This window comes from Caretta caretta, chromosome 2, assembly GCF_965140235.1.
Source record: "Caretta caretta isolate rCarCar2 chromosome 2, rCarCar1.hap1, whole genome shotgun sequence".
Lineage (NCBI taxonomy): Eukaryota > Metazoa > Chordata > Testudines > Cheloniidae > Caretta > Caretta caretta.
This window is the reverse complement of record NC_134207.1, coordinates 70533757-70549877: the sequence shown is the minus strand read 5'-3', so window position 1 is coordinate 70549877 and position 16121 is coordinate 70533757. Positions and strand designations below refer to the sequence as shown.

At 41.0% G+C, this 16121-nt stretch overlaps 1 protein-coding gene across 1 annotated transcript in view; it reads right to left on the bottom strand.

Moving 5' to 3' along the window:
* Positions 1-9235: 9235 nt before the first annotated feature.
* Positions 9236-16121, bottom strand: part of OPRK1 (opioid receptor kappa 1) — a 42482-nt gene continuing 35596 nt past the window's right edge. The window contains exon 4 of the mRNA XM_048840664.2: positions 9236-14778. Within this exon, the coding sequence (XP_048696621.1) occupies positions 14246-14778 (533 nt within the window). The 3' untranslated portion in view covers positions 9236-14245. The remainder of the gene's footprint in view (positions 14779-16121) is intronic.

The following is a 16121-nucleotide window of genomic DNA, read 5'->3' as shown; positions in this document are numbered from 1 at the left end:
TCAAAAATATAGAACGTTAGCCCCAATCATAACAATCTCTCTGGCTAGCCATTCATTTTGGGTTTTAGTTCAAAATTGGTACCTTTATTTTAAAATCCTTGTCTAGCTTTTCCTTTCTTCCCTATTTGGGAAGAACTCTCCTCTCTCTCCTTGTACACAATTTCATCCCTTTGGGGGAAAACTTGGGGGAGGGGAAGGAGAAAAAGGAGGATGAGAACCTTCTTCTCTGCAGCTTGTGCTATCTAAAATAGACTTCCTGGGTCTGCAACTCCTCTCTTCCTGCTGGCCCATGCATCCTAATGTCTCAGCTTTCACTTTTTGTTTTAGTTTTGTAATGGTGAATTCTATAAGTCATTTTGGAGCAGAGTTTCTCAGAAAGACAGTACAAAGTTGTGTTTTTGTTGGATGCCACTAGACCCACTTGATGGAATCATCGCCTTATCACATTAAGTTGTGTTCCTATTTGAAGGAGGAATGACAAACCCTGCACACTTTGCTCTCACAAGTCTCACATTGATTTGACTCTATATGCACAATAAAAAGATACACCACAAAGTAAGTACCAAACACAAGTGTTGCATAACAAAACAGAAATGAGAGAGTCCTGACACTACAAATAGTAGCTTTTTTACCATATCCAGTGACTGAAGACCTTCTATTTATAATACATGAAGATCTCCATTTGATACACTTGGGGAACGATCTTGCAAACCCTACTTTGAAGTGAAGAGGAGTTCCACCTGGAGTTCTAGGATCAAGCTAAAGAAAAATATTTAATAATGCATGCTGGAAAAGAAAACAGCTTATAAGCAGCTGCCTCTTATAACTTATGCTTCCTTTTCCAGCATGTATTGCAGCTTAGCCTACAATTCCCAGAATACCCTGCTGTTCTGAACTGGAACTTGGAACAGAGCTAATTGAACCCATTGTACAGTCTGAGGCCTTTTTCTGCAGTAAGCAGCAGCCACAGTAGGACAGCAGCAAGTCGCATCCTCACATTCCATCTAAACTATCAAATCAATATAATATCAGGGCTCTTAAGTAGGCGCTCCTGTCCTAATACTACCCACCATCACCAGAAACAGCTCTTAAGATGTTTAAAGACAACTTTGTTTGATTGTATTCTGTCTGGCAAGGAGTCACTTATCAACTTAACTAACAAATCTGTTAGTCTTTAAGGTGCCACAGGGCTCCTTGTTTTTGTGGATACAGACTAACACGGCTACCCCCTGATACTTATCAACAGTTGTGTAATCTCTACTTTATTGTTTTGCTTTTATGGTCCCTACTTCTCTATTGTTTATTTGTATGGTCTCTGATTCTTAATTGTTTCTGTCCATTGCATAACAAATTTTGCAAGGTGTAAATCAGCTAAGATGGTGGGGTATGATTGGTTAAAGAACTGTTTCATAATGGGCTAGGATTGGTGAAAAATGCTGTTTTGTAGTTTTAAATGATTGGTTAAGGTATATCTATGAAGGACAAAAATTTAACTTTATAAACTGGGGTCCAAAAGGAAGTTCTTTAGAACCTAACTCCAGGACACAGTCCCAGGTCAGAGCTGCCAGACCTCAACACCCTGCCAATCATACTGTGCAGAAGCTAGAGTTACCAGATGATCTAATCTTGACTGGCCACCAAGAAAAGTTATTCTTATTCTGCCTTATTGGGAATATTATGCTTAGCGTGTGTATTCTGTTTTGGTAACTGTTAATAAATAGAGGTTAAGGATATTACTGTGTAAGGCTCTTTCACTGGTAAAAGGCCCCACAAACCCACATAAGACTACGCCCTGAGCCCTAGGAACTGGGTAAGGGAGAGGGTGCCTTGATTAACTGGGTTACGCCTTGAGCCCATGGAAAAGTAAAGGTGTGTGCCAGTAACACTATGCTTACCCTTACAGCAACACATCCCATAGGTGAAGTTTCTGCTTTGTCAATTAGTTGTTGACTTATGCCCTGAAGCATGAAGATTTCTATTCCCTTTATTTATTATCCAACCTAAATGATTAATCCTTTTCTGAATACTGCTTGTGGTGTTCAGCGATCACTTGGTGCTTAAAGTGTTTGCATGTCAAGCCAGGCCTACGCTAACGTTTTATTTTCTTTATTGACTGCCACTGCACATGAAGCAGAGGTTTACATCAAACTGTCCATACCAATGCCTCTGTCTTTTTCCTACGTGGCAGGGATAGTCAAAAACCAGAACTTTCTATCCATTCGGAAATCTTGAGATTTCAAAATTTGGTTTTGCTCCAAATTGGGACAAAGTCAAAGTCTCAGTTTTTCATGGAAAAAAAATTCAAAATATTTTGTTTTGACCTTATCAAAATTTGTTTACATTTTATCCTATGCACTCAATATAAATGTTTCAAATATTATAACATAAGTCAAAATGAAACATTTCAACCTTAGCAAAATGAAATCTTGTGCTAATTTCCCTTAAAATTTTCAACAAAAATAAATACATTCTCATGAAGTGTTTCGGTTTTTGTTGAATTTTCAACCAGCTACTGAGGTGTTATAGTTAAATTGGAATCCAGTAAGGCACCTGAGTAGTTGAAAATATTCCTCTCAAAATGCATTGCATTCATTTTTCAACACTGGGTGGAATACTAGTCCCTTTGAAGTCAATGGGAGTATTGAATTGACTTTAATGGGACCAGCATTTCACTCTTTGTATTCCACCATTATGTTGGTCAATGGCCTAGCTTGGTTAGGTCCCCCTGGACCAATTATTCTCTCTTTGCTGTCTTCGTCAGTTTCTGATATGTAGCAGAACCCTAGAAGTTCAGAAACTTTGTATCTTTGTAGGTAGGTGGAGCAGAAAAAAGGCTATTGCAAATAAAAAGGCATTTTAAGTAGCTTAAACCTTTTGTTTTTGTGCATAATCGATAATTGGACTGAATCGGAGAACAAAACTAAAACTTAACTTTAAGATTAGTGCTTTGAAGTTACCATTGCAAGATAATTAGATCTTCTTTCATTACAAAGCCATATGTCTAGCTTGGAAGAGGCCTTATAGCTGCATGCTACAAACATCAAATAGTCACAAAGGAGCCATAGTCCACACGGCTCCTTTGTAACTTTAAGCAGAGTCAGGATGAGCTCCACCCTGACATCTGGTGGTGAGGTGTGGCAAGTTGTGGAAAAGAACTTCAGGGGCTGATCTCATTTGCATAGGCACACCCACCCCGCCAAGAATGAGGCCATAACTGCCCAAATGGTCACTTTGGCTGTTGTGGGATCCCCAGTGTCTCTGTTATTGGGGCAGGAAAAATAAATTGTTATTACCCTGATTATGGGAACTGTGCTTGGAACTGTACTTGGCCTTTTGTTATGATGGAGGGACTCACCATCAACTAAGTAGCACTCGCTAGGCAAGGGACATGGGTTCCAAAACTCTGTGAATGGAGAGAGGCTTGAGAGAGGTAGTACCTGGTGGGGTGGGCCGGGCCGGGCCCCTTTGTGCGGGCCTGAAGCACCAATTGCACCTCTGTCTCTCTCCACTGTGGAATGTCAGAGCTAATTTTGGGTCTATTAAGAGTCTTGCGACAGGTACTGTGCTGAATTCACTTTGGCCTTATGGTGCACCAACATTAAGGCTTCCACTACTATAAGCTGAAATCACTGAGAGCTGGAATCACTGAGCACTGTGTCAAGTAGTGGGGAGCCGGAAGATCTAGATTGCAGTGGTGCTGTTCATGGATAGGCTGGCGGAGTGTTCGTGAGACGGCGAGGTGAGCTGAACAGAGCTGTTCGTGAGACGGCGAGCTGTGCAGAGTGGAGCCGGTCGTGGTGGAGCGGAGCCGTTCGTGAGACAGCGTAGCAGAGCAGAGCCCTGTGGGGCAGTCAGCTTCAGGACACGTAAGGTGCCCCTTACCTCTTTCCCCCCCCACACAGGCACATTTTAGCCAAACTGGGGAGTAACACTATGCAGATGAACTTTTGAACTCTGGGGCTGGACTTTTTGGACTTCGGGTGATTTGTGGATTGCTGGACTCAAGAGACGTTTGGGTTCTGGGACTCAAGAACCCGAGGGAAAGGATGTGGCCCAATTTTCTGGGGTGGGTCTTTGCTCATGGTTTGGTTAATGAACACTAGTTGTGGTGTTTCCCCAATTTAATGCTGATGTTGTTTACCTCATGTTATTAAAGATTCTCTGCTACACCGAGACTCTGTGCTTGCAGAGGGGAAGTATTGCCTCTTTGAGGCACCCAGGGGGTGTGTAAGATTTTCCCAGGTCACTGGGTGGGGGCTCAAGCCAGTTTTGCATTTGCTTTGATGAGAGGGAACCCCTGTGTACTGAACCCGGCCCTTGCTGCTATCAGCTTGGCCTGGCAGAAGGGTTACATAACAAAAGGTTTACATTTAGTCTTTCATAAAAACAGCAGAGAGAGAAAACAGATGAACAGCGAACTTTTTTTTTTTTGGAAGAACAAACTCTTTATCCAGTCTGAGAGATAAATTAGCTTTGTTCAGCTGTATTTTCCCTGATTGTTAATGTGGTTAATAATGGTGAACAAGTGTGTAACTAGCATTCTTACTAGGTGACCACAATTGTTTTGCAGGAAGCCAAAAAGCAAATGACCAGAAGGTGTCCCCATGCTCCTCATGCCACCTGCAAGGAGAAAAAAAGACATTTGGAAAAAAAACTTTAGTGCAGTTTTTAAACTAAATGTATGTTATATTGGCATGGTGTGCCCTTGCTGATACTCAGTTTTCCTCTAGCCTCAGTCTATGTGTGACTAAAGGCTGGGAGGTCTTAGGGTGCAAGTCTGATACCAAGTCTTTCTAACTTTGGGTCAAGACACTTAGGGTTAGATCCACAAAGGGGATCTAGACTCAGCATTGCAATGCTTAACTCTGGGTACCCTGCCACCCAGTGGAATCCTAAGCCCCTGGTTAGGTGCCCAGGCTCCCCATACAATGCATGGGGAGAGTTAGGCACCTAAGAATAGAATTCACAGAAGCCAGCAAGCTGAATGGGGAGCCGTCTGAGCTAGCCAATAGGAAATGCTTAAGAGAGGGGTACGGCCTTAGATATAAAAAAAAACATCCTGTGGTATTGCACTGACACCCACATGAGTCTTTAGCAGGACTGGAACCATAGAGCTGGAGTACCCCCGGGGAAAAAATGGTGGGTGCTGAGGGGGAATGTGGGTGGGTTTAGCAGGATGGGGCTTGGTGCGGGAGTGTGGGTGCAGGAAGTCTGGATGCAGGGACATGAGGCAGATGGGGGGGCAGCTCTCCATAGAGTGACCCCTCGCCCCACGGCTGGGGAGCAATGGGGGCAGGAAATGGGAGGGGGTGCAGAACTTCCTGCACGCAGGGGAAATTTCTGGAGGTGAGTTTGACTAAGCCCCTGCCCCAGGAGTGGCCTGTGAAGGGGAAGAGGCAGTCCTGTCTCCCCCTCTCCCAGTCCAGCCAGAAGCATCTGGATCCTAGCACACAGTAGGAGCCACGGCATCCCCAGCCCTGGGCACACCATGTTAGCAAGTGAAAAGGACAGAGAGAGCCTAGCTCCACCCCACGAGGCTGTGATTTAAATCTCCCCTGGTTGCTCGCGCCACTCGAACCAGACACATACACACACTCACCCCTGATCGCCCCGGAAGGGGCACATCAATCCATTTTTTCAGCAGGGAAAGAGTACAATCTGTGGGGGTCATGAATGCTGTCCTTGCGCATTGGTGCAGAATTCCCCAGGAGTAATATTTCCAATCCCCTGTATTAGAAAAGAAGCTGGGTGGAACTAATAGCAAAATGTTTCCACCAAGCAATCCTTCCATTTCAGCAGAAATCTATTTACATCTATAATAATTTTTTAAGTGTTCTAATTGATAGGGATATGCATGTCCTGTTTTCTTAATGCCAACCATTTTTGGATGTCAGCTCTCTATGAGCAAGCAATATGATCAGGATGCTGGACAACTCCTTAACAGTTGTAAAGTCAACATCAGGAGCCAGACTTTTACCAGGTTTAAATCAATATAGCTCCAGTGACCTTTTTTAGTTTTTTGTTTCATGAAACTCTAAGACACTTCTTTGAAAATCATAACCATCCCTATCTCTTCCTGAAGCTAAGCATAGACAAACATTAGGGCCCAGAGCCTCAAAGGTAGTTAGGCACCTAAGTCACATTGATTTGAGGATCTGGGCCAGGTTGTTTGAGTCTCATTTCCCAAGTTTGGAATGAAGTGCCATATGTCTTATCATTTTGGAAGGAGATTTTCTAAGGCACAAATTGAAATTAGGCACGTAAGGCTCACTGATTTTCAATGGCAATTGGGCATCTAAGTCCCCTTTGTGCTTTTACAAATCTCTTCCCTGTTCCTTGGGATTTGAAATTTTACTTGAATATGAGAATTTTGATTGGCTAATTTTGAGAGGATATGTCTCACTACCCTACTTTGAAAATTGGTTGGGCAACATGTAAAAATGATTATATCAGCAGTTTGGATAAAACACTGCATCCATCCTTAGAAATATGCTTAATGAATGGTGTTACTATTTCTGAGAAAGGTCACTATAATGCTTTTGCACCTTTTTCTGACAGTATCTGACCCTTTTAGGTCTGCCAAAGTGGGCTACCTAGCTCCTAAGAAGTGGTTTTGCCCTTGGGATTTTCACTGATTCTGGTTTTGGGTAGACTAGAAATGCTGCAAAAGTTGCCTCTTCTCTTGCTATTTTGGAATTTAATCAGATAGTATCATAAGAACGGTCATACTGGGTCAGACCAAAGGTTCATCTTGCCCAGTATCCTGTCTTCCAACAGTGGCCCCAGAGGGAATGAACAGAACAGGTAATCACCAAGTCATCCATGCCCTGTCGCTCATTCCCAGCTTCTGGCAAACAGAGGCTAGGGACACCATCTCTGCCCATCCTGGCTCATAGACATTGATGGACCTATCCTCCATGAATTTATCTAGTTCTTTTTTAACCCTATCTACCAAACTAATCACCTCAAACTAGTGTGATCAACTACTTGAAAGTGTGCTCAATGTTGTTATTCACTGGTGCTGACAGAACATGTTGGACTGTTTATTAGGAATAATGTATAGTCACTCTTTAAAATTTTCTTTGAGCAGATGACCAGATAGCATAATGCCTGAAACTTGTTTCTTCTTACATTTTATTTATTTAGGGTGTCAAAAATAAGGTACTAAAGTGGTTTTTTAATCTGTGAGGGGAAACTTTCCCTCACTCACTCAAATGCACTTCCATAAGTGAGATCTTCTTGCGCTGTGTGTGTTAGTAGAGACTGGTTGTAATCGAATAATGTTTTCTTTCTGTCTCTGAGTTACAACTGGCTGGAAATTAGCTAAATAATTTCTCTCTTGCTCTCTCTCTGCCTTCATTAGGTTAATAAGAAAACATAACTGTGGCTGAAAAAACAAAACAAAAAATCTTCTGGCATAATTTATTCACAGATAATAAGAAACTGTAGCCCATCTAATAATTATTACTGAAGGCAACATGACCAATGATAGCCCCCTTGTTTCCAGTTTGGGAGTGGAATTCGGAGAGGACTAAGTCTAGGTATTGAGGTGTTTCCAGTAATGTTGGTCACTATGTCCAATCTATGTAAAATACATGGCAGTAAGTAAAATGAAGCAACATATCACTGGAACTGTGACACACCTGGATTTTAATTCTTTTTGTTAATGATCATTTCTTGGGGAATTCAAAACATCATGAGAAGAGGAGTTAATCTTTATCCAAAAAGAAGGTTGAGCTGAGTAAAGGTATGGGAATCAAGGCCAGTGTGAGCTGCATCTTTAAGGATTCTTTGCTTGTGTCTATTCTTCGCAGTGTGCACAAAAATGACTACAGCTTGCGTGAGGAATAAGTGTTGGCTAGTGTTTATAATGCTTTCAGTACATGACTGTTCAATTACTGTTAGTCATTTCAATCAGTCCTGTGGGTGAGAGCATTTTAAACCAAAGCATTGGGTTAACCAAAGAAAAATCACAGAGTTTAAGGCCAAAAGGGACCACCAGATCATCTAGCGACGTTTGACCTCCCGTACAGCACAGGCCACCAACGTCACCAGGCCACCAACACCTTATCCCAAGAACTGGCATTAGACCAAGGTATTATGATCCTCAGGAGACTAAACTATTGTGTGCCACAGGCAGAGAATAGGAGGGAGTGAGGTGCACCAATGCCCAAGGAAGAAGTGCATCTGAAGAAGTGGGTTTTTTCCCAATGAAAGCTTATGCCCAAATAAATCTGTTAATCCTTAAGGTGCCACTGGACTCCTCGTTGTTTTTGTGGAAATAGGCTAACAAGGCTATCCCTCTGATAATCAGATTCTTCTGGGCATTGAGTAAGTGAGATATACCCAGGTGATCCTAGCCAGCAACCCAGGCCCCCGCACTGCAGAAAAGGCAACCTCCCCCACCCCGACAGGTCACTGGCAGAGCTAACCATGATATCAGAGAAGGGATGGACCAAGAAGATATAAATATGGAATACCACACAGTCAGACCTATCTATCCAGTTGCTATCACCCATTATGACACAGAGGTTTAGATGAGATTTCAAAAAAAGAGACTAAGGCTATGTCTACACTAGAGACCTTACAGCAGCACCGCTGTACGGAGGCAGCAGCTGCTGTAAGATCTCTCATGTAGCTGCTCTATGCTGACAGGAGAGAGCTCTACCATGGACATAATTAAATCACCCCCCAAAAGCAGCAGTAGCTATGTCGGTGAGAGAAGCTCTCTCCTGCCAACATAGCCCTGTCCACACCGGCGCTTACGTTGGTGTAACTTTTGTTGCTCAGGAATGTGTTTTTTTCTCTAAGTGGTAGCGTAGACATAGCCTAAGTGTACAAGTTTCAATACAATTCAGTAATAATCCCTTGGAATTGTGTTTTTGGCAGCATTGCCAAAACCTTGCAACTAGTGAAATGTCTTTTCTGCATAAGCCACTTTTTTCATGTTTCCTCTAAGAAATGCTTTAGACTTGCTAATAGGATAAAGTAAATGTTGCAGGGTCACATCCTCAGCTGTTGCAAATTAGCTTAGATGACTTTCTCACCCCCTGCTGCTTTATCCAGACTGATTCATCCATGAATCTTCCCAGGGAAAAAACAACCTTAAGAACATTTGTATGATTCTTCAGCAAGTATAACATTTGCAAATCATATAGAAATTACTAGGAGCTGATTCTTTTCCCCACTAAGACAGGTCAGGTGATTTAAATAAATAACCAAGTCAAAACACAAATTTGATTATTAGAGTTCTATTTTACAACTTAAGAGCTACATTGATTTTTCATTACAAGGCAGGGCAATGCATGTAATGCAGAGAATAACACCTCTATTTAAACACATATATATATATACAGTACACTAGCAAAATATGAACACAATACACTTTTTTTTTAGAATGAGAAGAACTCATGGGGTCAAGTCCATTCACTCCTCTTTTTCAACATTTCCCCACAAGTTTATTTTAAATAACTGGAAGATGCTTTACCATTCATGTATAACTTTCTCCTTTGAACAGGGTTTTTGGATTGCTTTCCAAACATTTCAATTGTCGTCTCTTGTCATACCATATTATTTAAATTAAAAAATGTATAGTTATACATTGTTAATTACCATATTAAGGACGAAACCTGTTTCATATCTACCCCTTTGTTCTCTTAAGAATTCTTCATAGAGGAGGGCAGATATGCAGTAGAATGTAGATCCACATTTAGATTTAGAGACTAGAATTTTGCCCTTCGTACATTAGGCACATCTGATAGCTCAGGGTAAAATTCACTATCTCTTTGAATGCTAGATTATTTAGAAAGGAGTACAGCCATTTAGGCAAAGTTTAACTAAAGAATTATGAGCCAGGTTTTCAGAGTTGAGAATGTGCAGTCTTTGCAGCTGCCTGACTTGCGTCCGCCAAATCACAGATGTGCATGTGCAAATCAAATCACAGAAGTGTAGGACTGGAAAGGACCTCAGTAGGTCATCTACTCCAGTAGCCTGCACTCAAAGCAGGACTAGGTAATACTAGACCATTCCTAACAGGGGTTTGTGTAACCTGTACTTAAAAACCTCCAATGACGGAGATTCCACAACCTGTCCAGGCAATTTGTTCCACTACTTAACTACCCTGACAGTTAGGAAGATTTTCCTAATGTCCAACCTAAACCTCTCTTGCTGCAATTTAAGCCCATTGCTTCTTGTCCTATTGTGAAAGGTTAAAGAAAACAATTTTTCACCCTCCTCTTTGTAACAACCATTTATGTACTTGAAAACTGTTATCATGTTCCCCCCTTAGTCCTCTCTTCCCCAGACTAAACAAACCCAATTTTTTCAATCCTTCTTCTAGGTAAGGATAAAAGTGGGAAAAAACAGGGTGATAGCATGGTAGGGGTCTACTATAGACCACCTAACCAGGAAGAGATGGATGAGACTTTTTTAAACAACTAACAATCATCCAAAGCATGGGACTTGGTGGTGATGGGGGACTTCAACTACCCAGACATCTGTTGGGAAAATAATACAGCAGGGCACAGATTATCCAAAAAGTCCTTGAGATGCATTGGAGACAAATTTTTATTACAGAAGGTGGAGAAAGCAACCAGGGGAGAGGTTGTTCTAGATTTGATTTTTGACAAATAGGGAGGAACTGGTTGTGAATTAAAAAGTGGAAGGCAGCTTGGGTGAAAGTGATCATTAAATGATAGAGTTCATGATTCTAAGGAATGGTAGGAGGAAAACAGCAGAATAAAGATAATGGATTTCAAGAAGAAAGACTTTAGCAAACTCAGGGAGTTGATAGGTAAGATCCCATGGGAAGGAAGTCTTAGGGGAGAAACAGTTTGAGAGAGTTGGCAGTTTTTTGAAAAAGACATTGTTACGGGCACAAGAGTAAACTATCCCACTGCACAGGAAAGATAAGAAGTATGGCAAGAGACCACCCTGGCTTAATCAGGAGATCTTCAGTGATCTGAAACTCAGAAAAGAGCCTACAAAAAGTGGAAACTATCTCAAATTAGGAAGGATGAATATAAATAAACAACTTCAAGCATGTAGGAACAAAATTAAAAAGGCCAAGGCACAAAATGAGATTAAACTAGCTAGAGACATAAAGGGTAACAAAAAGTAATTCTACAAATATATTAGAAGCAAGGGGAAGACCAAGGACATTACTCAGTGAGTGGGGAAAGACAATAACAGAAAATATGGAAATCTCAAAAGTGCTAAATGACTTATTTGGTTCAGGTTAGTAGCGATCAGACATCTAACATAGTGACCACCAGTGACAATGAGGTAGGATCTGAGGCTTAAATAGGGAAAGAACAAGCTAAAAAGTATTTAGACAAGTTAGATATCTTCAAATTGGCAGGACCTGATTAAATACATCCAAGAATACTCAAGAAACTCACTGAGGAGATACCTGAACCATTAGTGATTATCTTTGAAAACTCATCAAAGACGGGAGAGATTCCAGAGGACTGGAAGATGGCAAATATAGTGCCCATCTATAAAAAGGGAAATAAGGACAACCTGGGGAATTACAGACCAGCCATCTTAACTTCAGTACCCAGAAACATAATGGAGTGAATAATCAAGCAACCAATTTGCAACCCTAGAAAATAATAAGGTTATAAGTAACAGTTAACGTGGATTTGTCAGGAACAAACCATGTCAAACCAACCTAATAGCTTTCTTTAAAAGAGTAATAAGCCTTGTGGATAGGGGGGTGCAGTAAATGTGGTATATCTTGACTTTAGTAAGGCTTTTGATACTGTCTTGTGTGACCGTCTCATAAACAAACTAGGAAAATATAGCCTAGATAGAGCTACTATAAAGTGCATGCATAACTGGTTGGAAAACCATTCCCAGAAAGTGGTTATCAGTGGCTCACAGTCAAACTGGAAGGACATATCAAGTGGTGTCCCACAGGAATCAGTTCTGGGTCTGGTTCTGTTCAATATCTTCATTGGTGATTTAGATAATGGCATAGAGAGTACACTTATAATGTTTGCGGAGGACACCAAGCCAGGAGGGATTGCAAATGCTTTGGCGGATAGGATTAAAATTCAAAATGATCTGGATAAACTGGAGAAATGGTCTGACATAAATAGGATGAAATTCAATAAGGACAAATGCAAAGCACTCCACTTAGGAAGGCACAATCAATTGCACACATACAAAATGGGAAATGACTGCCTAGAAAAGAGTACTGCGGAAAGGGATCTGGAGGTCAGAGTGGATCACAAGCTAAATATGAGTCAACAGGGTAATACTCTTGCAAAAAAAGCAAACATCATTCTGGGATGTATTAACAGGAGTTTTGTAAGCAAGACACAAGAAGTAATTCTTCCACTCTACTCCATGCTGATAAGGCCTCAGCTGGAGTATTGGGTCCAGTTCTGGATGCCACATTTCAGGAAAGATGTGGACAAATTGGAGAAAGTCCAGAGGAGAGCAACAAAAATGATTAAATTTTGGCCCTATAGGCACAATCAGAAAGTGCTAGATTTAACCAGATACTGTGGCCAGTATTTTCAAGAGGACCTAAAGTTAGAGTCCTAAATGCTTAAGTGCCTAAGTAAGTGGCATGAATTTCAAAAGTGCTGGGCACCCAGCAGTCTATGGACTCTGCACTCACTTAGGTACCTAAATATGAACTTAGGAGCCTACATTTAGGCACCCATTATTGAAAATATTGGCACATGTATCTTTATTTAAAATCATACATGTCTGCTTGGAGTTAAGAGGCCACTTAAAGCACCAACAAAACAGCCTCCAGTTGAATTGCACTGTAAACTATGATGGAGACCTCATGTCTTTACTCATGAGTGATGAAAATGATCAAACATTTGGTGTTCGCTTGGTGTCTAATTCTGCTCCCAATGAACACAACAGCAACACTCCCATTAACTTCAATGGGAGTAAGATTAAGATCCTAGATGGTGTGGTTATTCTAGTAGTTAAAAGCACAGGGGTGGGAGACTGATGTTCCATAGTATAGTCTCAGCTCTGCAATAAACTTACCTTATAACCTTGGGCAAGTCACTTACATTCTCTTTGCCTTGCCTTCCACACCTTTATTGAAAAATTGAGGTAATACTACTTACTCAATTTGTAAGACTCTTTTGAGGCTAAATGTATCAAGGTGACTAAACGTGCAATGAGAGCTTTCTCTAGTCTAGCCAGTGCCATAGTGTGTACTTATAAATGCAATTAACTCTCATTGATTTTTGTGTCAATTTACTACATTTTTAGTAACTAGTTCATGTATACATTCTTTACTTTTTAAAATTTTCTGAAATTGTGTATATATCAAGGACAGCTAATATAACATTAATTTTAGCCATGCCTGTTTGCTCTTTTACTGTTGAGTCTTTTGTTATACTGTTCTTTTTAACGATTTAGTGACCAGTCAAGAATTCTTTGCATTTTTCTAGTATTTTGCTGAACAACAAGTTGTTGAAAGGCATACTGGAATATCCACAATCAATAGATATACATCTTTTGGAGAATCACGTATAAAGACAGTAAGCATCGTATGTGACTTAACATATGCTAAAATATATTAAGGATTATCTTTAAATCTTGATTTTTTTTAAGCATTGAAAAGTTTTCACAATACACAGACACAATAAAATCATTTTGGTCTGAAGGCAGATCATGCTTAAACTGGATCTCCACAATACAGACAAACGTATGTTATTTCACACAAAGTAGTTAATGAGAATTTTGATTACATAGCTCTGCCATGTTTTGTAGTCTCAGAACTGATACTATTCATTGTAAAGCAGCAAAATAAGTTAGGATGCCTTCTTTTTGTTTGTCTGAAGCAAAGATTTTTAGGTCAAAACAGAGTTTCTGCCATAATCTGATTTAGTGTTATCACCAAACGTTGCTTGGTATAGACTAGAAGGTGGCAGATGTGTTCTATAAGAAGAACAGTTCAATTTTTTTCTTGTCCAGAGTCACCTAATACAGTATGAAGCACTTTCTACCTTGCTGAAAGTGGGTATTTTACCACTTGCTCAGATCCATTGTAAATATGGTTCCAAAATCTGGCAGTCAGTCATCTTTTTCCTTTGAGCTTATTTTGGGGAATTCCCTGTTCTAAGCAATTAACATATTTTATTTCAAACTGTGAGAACTCCCAAATATTATCAAAAATGTCTCAAACCACAGTGGTTATTTGAGTTAGTCCAAGATCGTTTGATTCTCCTATTCCTTGAGGACAGTAAGATGACATCTCCACGACTAGTCATACTGGTTTGTTTGTCCCATCCACTTCCCTCAGGTAAGCAGGGTCTTGAACTGTGTTTCTGACTCTGCTGGTGCTCTGCCTATCCATCCTCATCTTAAAGGGAAAGCAGAAGTCTTTGAAACAGCGCTTGAAGTTTTCATCCAAAAAAGCATACAGGATAGGATTTAGACTGCTGTTGGTGTAACCCAAAGCAATACAGAAATAATAGCTGGAGATTGCTGCAGTGCTATGGGGCACATCCCCTAGTGCCTCAACCAGCACAAAAATGTGAATGGGAGTCCAACAGATAATGAAAACTGCCACAACAACAAGAACCAATCTGGTGATCCGACGAAGGTTTCGGTCTTTTTCTCGAGACCCTGAGAGAAGTCGTACGCTCTTCAAGCGCAGGATCATCAGGGTATAGCAAACAATTATAATGAGAACTGGAATAACAAACGCAAAGACAAAGACGCAGATTTTCATGAAGATGTCCCACCACATATAATCAGGGTCTGGAAACTGCAAAGAACATTCAGTACTAGCAGTATCTATAAATGGAGGAGGCAAGAAGAAGAAGAAAATTGCTGTATTATTAGACATTCCAACCTATAGCTGCATTACAGTATAAGCTTGCAAAAGTGATTACCATGTAATGTGACACAAATAAATGGAGTTATCATTAAATCACTCCAATAATTGCTTTCCATTGTCATTGAAACTGGTTTTCCACTGCTGTCTTTCAGGACTAGTTGGAGAATATTTTAAAATGTGTTATATTACATTTTATATTACAAACTTTTGTGCACAAGAGCGGCATCAAACCTACAGAGGCACAAAAATACAATATATAGAGATGCACTGAACAGTTGTTAGGCTCTGGATCTCAGTTTGATTTGAGGCCAGGTTCCATGCAGTGGCAGAGCCAACTGGGGGAGGGGCGATGGGTTGTTGGTGAGCTGGAGGCCTGACACTCACTGGAAAGCAACAGTCCTGTCCCACAGGACTAGGTCTGGCTCTTCACTCCAACCATTGGAGCCTGGTGCATGGGGCCACAGCACCATTCAGGTTTGGCCTGGCCACCTCTCCATCATGAAAGAAGGGCAGTCAGGGCAAATTTTAATGAATGGTGTTGAGACTTGGAGCATGGGGATCACAGCGCCATTCAGGTTTGGCCGGGACACCTCTCCATCATGATGGAGGTTTGTGTGGGCCAAATTTAAGTGAATGGCATTGTGAAATTGCACATGGGGTCTCAGCACCACACAAACCTGCAAACTGTGTCACAGCACGCGGAGTGGGGAGCTGGGCCCAGCTCCGCAGGACAGGAGCCGCCTCTGCCAGGTGAGCGTGGGGTGGACTCAACCATAAGCCCTGTGTGAAAGCCGATACACATACATCCAAAGGCTAGCTGGGGTGGGAGTCACACACACACACACACACACCCCTCCTTAATAGCTCCACCACTGGTTTAATTGAATTGAAATCTTGTAGCTGCTTTCATGCTATTTTAACCAAAAAAGGGTAAATTTCTGCCATCCTGAACGGTGGAAATCTCATCAGGTTAGCTGATCTTGTGAGATTTCTGCCATCATGAAACAGTCTTGCAATGAGACAATTACTTTGCAGAAATGTTTTCCCACATGCTTTCTTCAGTGCAAACGCTATGCAGTCTAAGTGCTACATTCCCTTCGAAATATCTTTTTTTAAATGAATCTTAGGTAAAGCAAACTGGTATATGCAGAGTCTAACTGAGCTGCTCCTTTTGCAGAACACTTCATTGAGAATTCTGTCTGAGTAGGGACTGCAGGATTTGACCCCATTGACATCAGTTCACTTCGTTTCTTGCTGCAATATTATGAATGGGGGTCACATGCTGACATTTTATTTTATG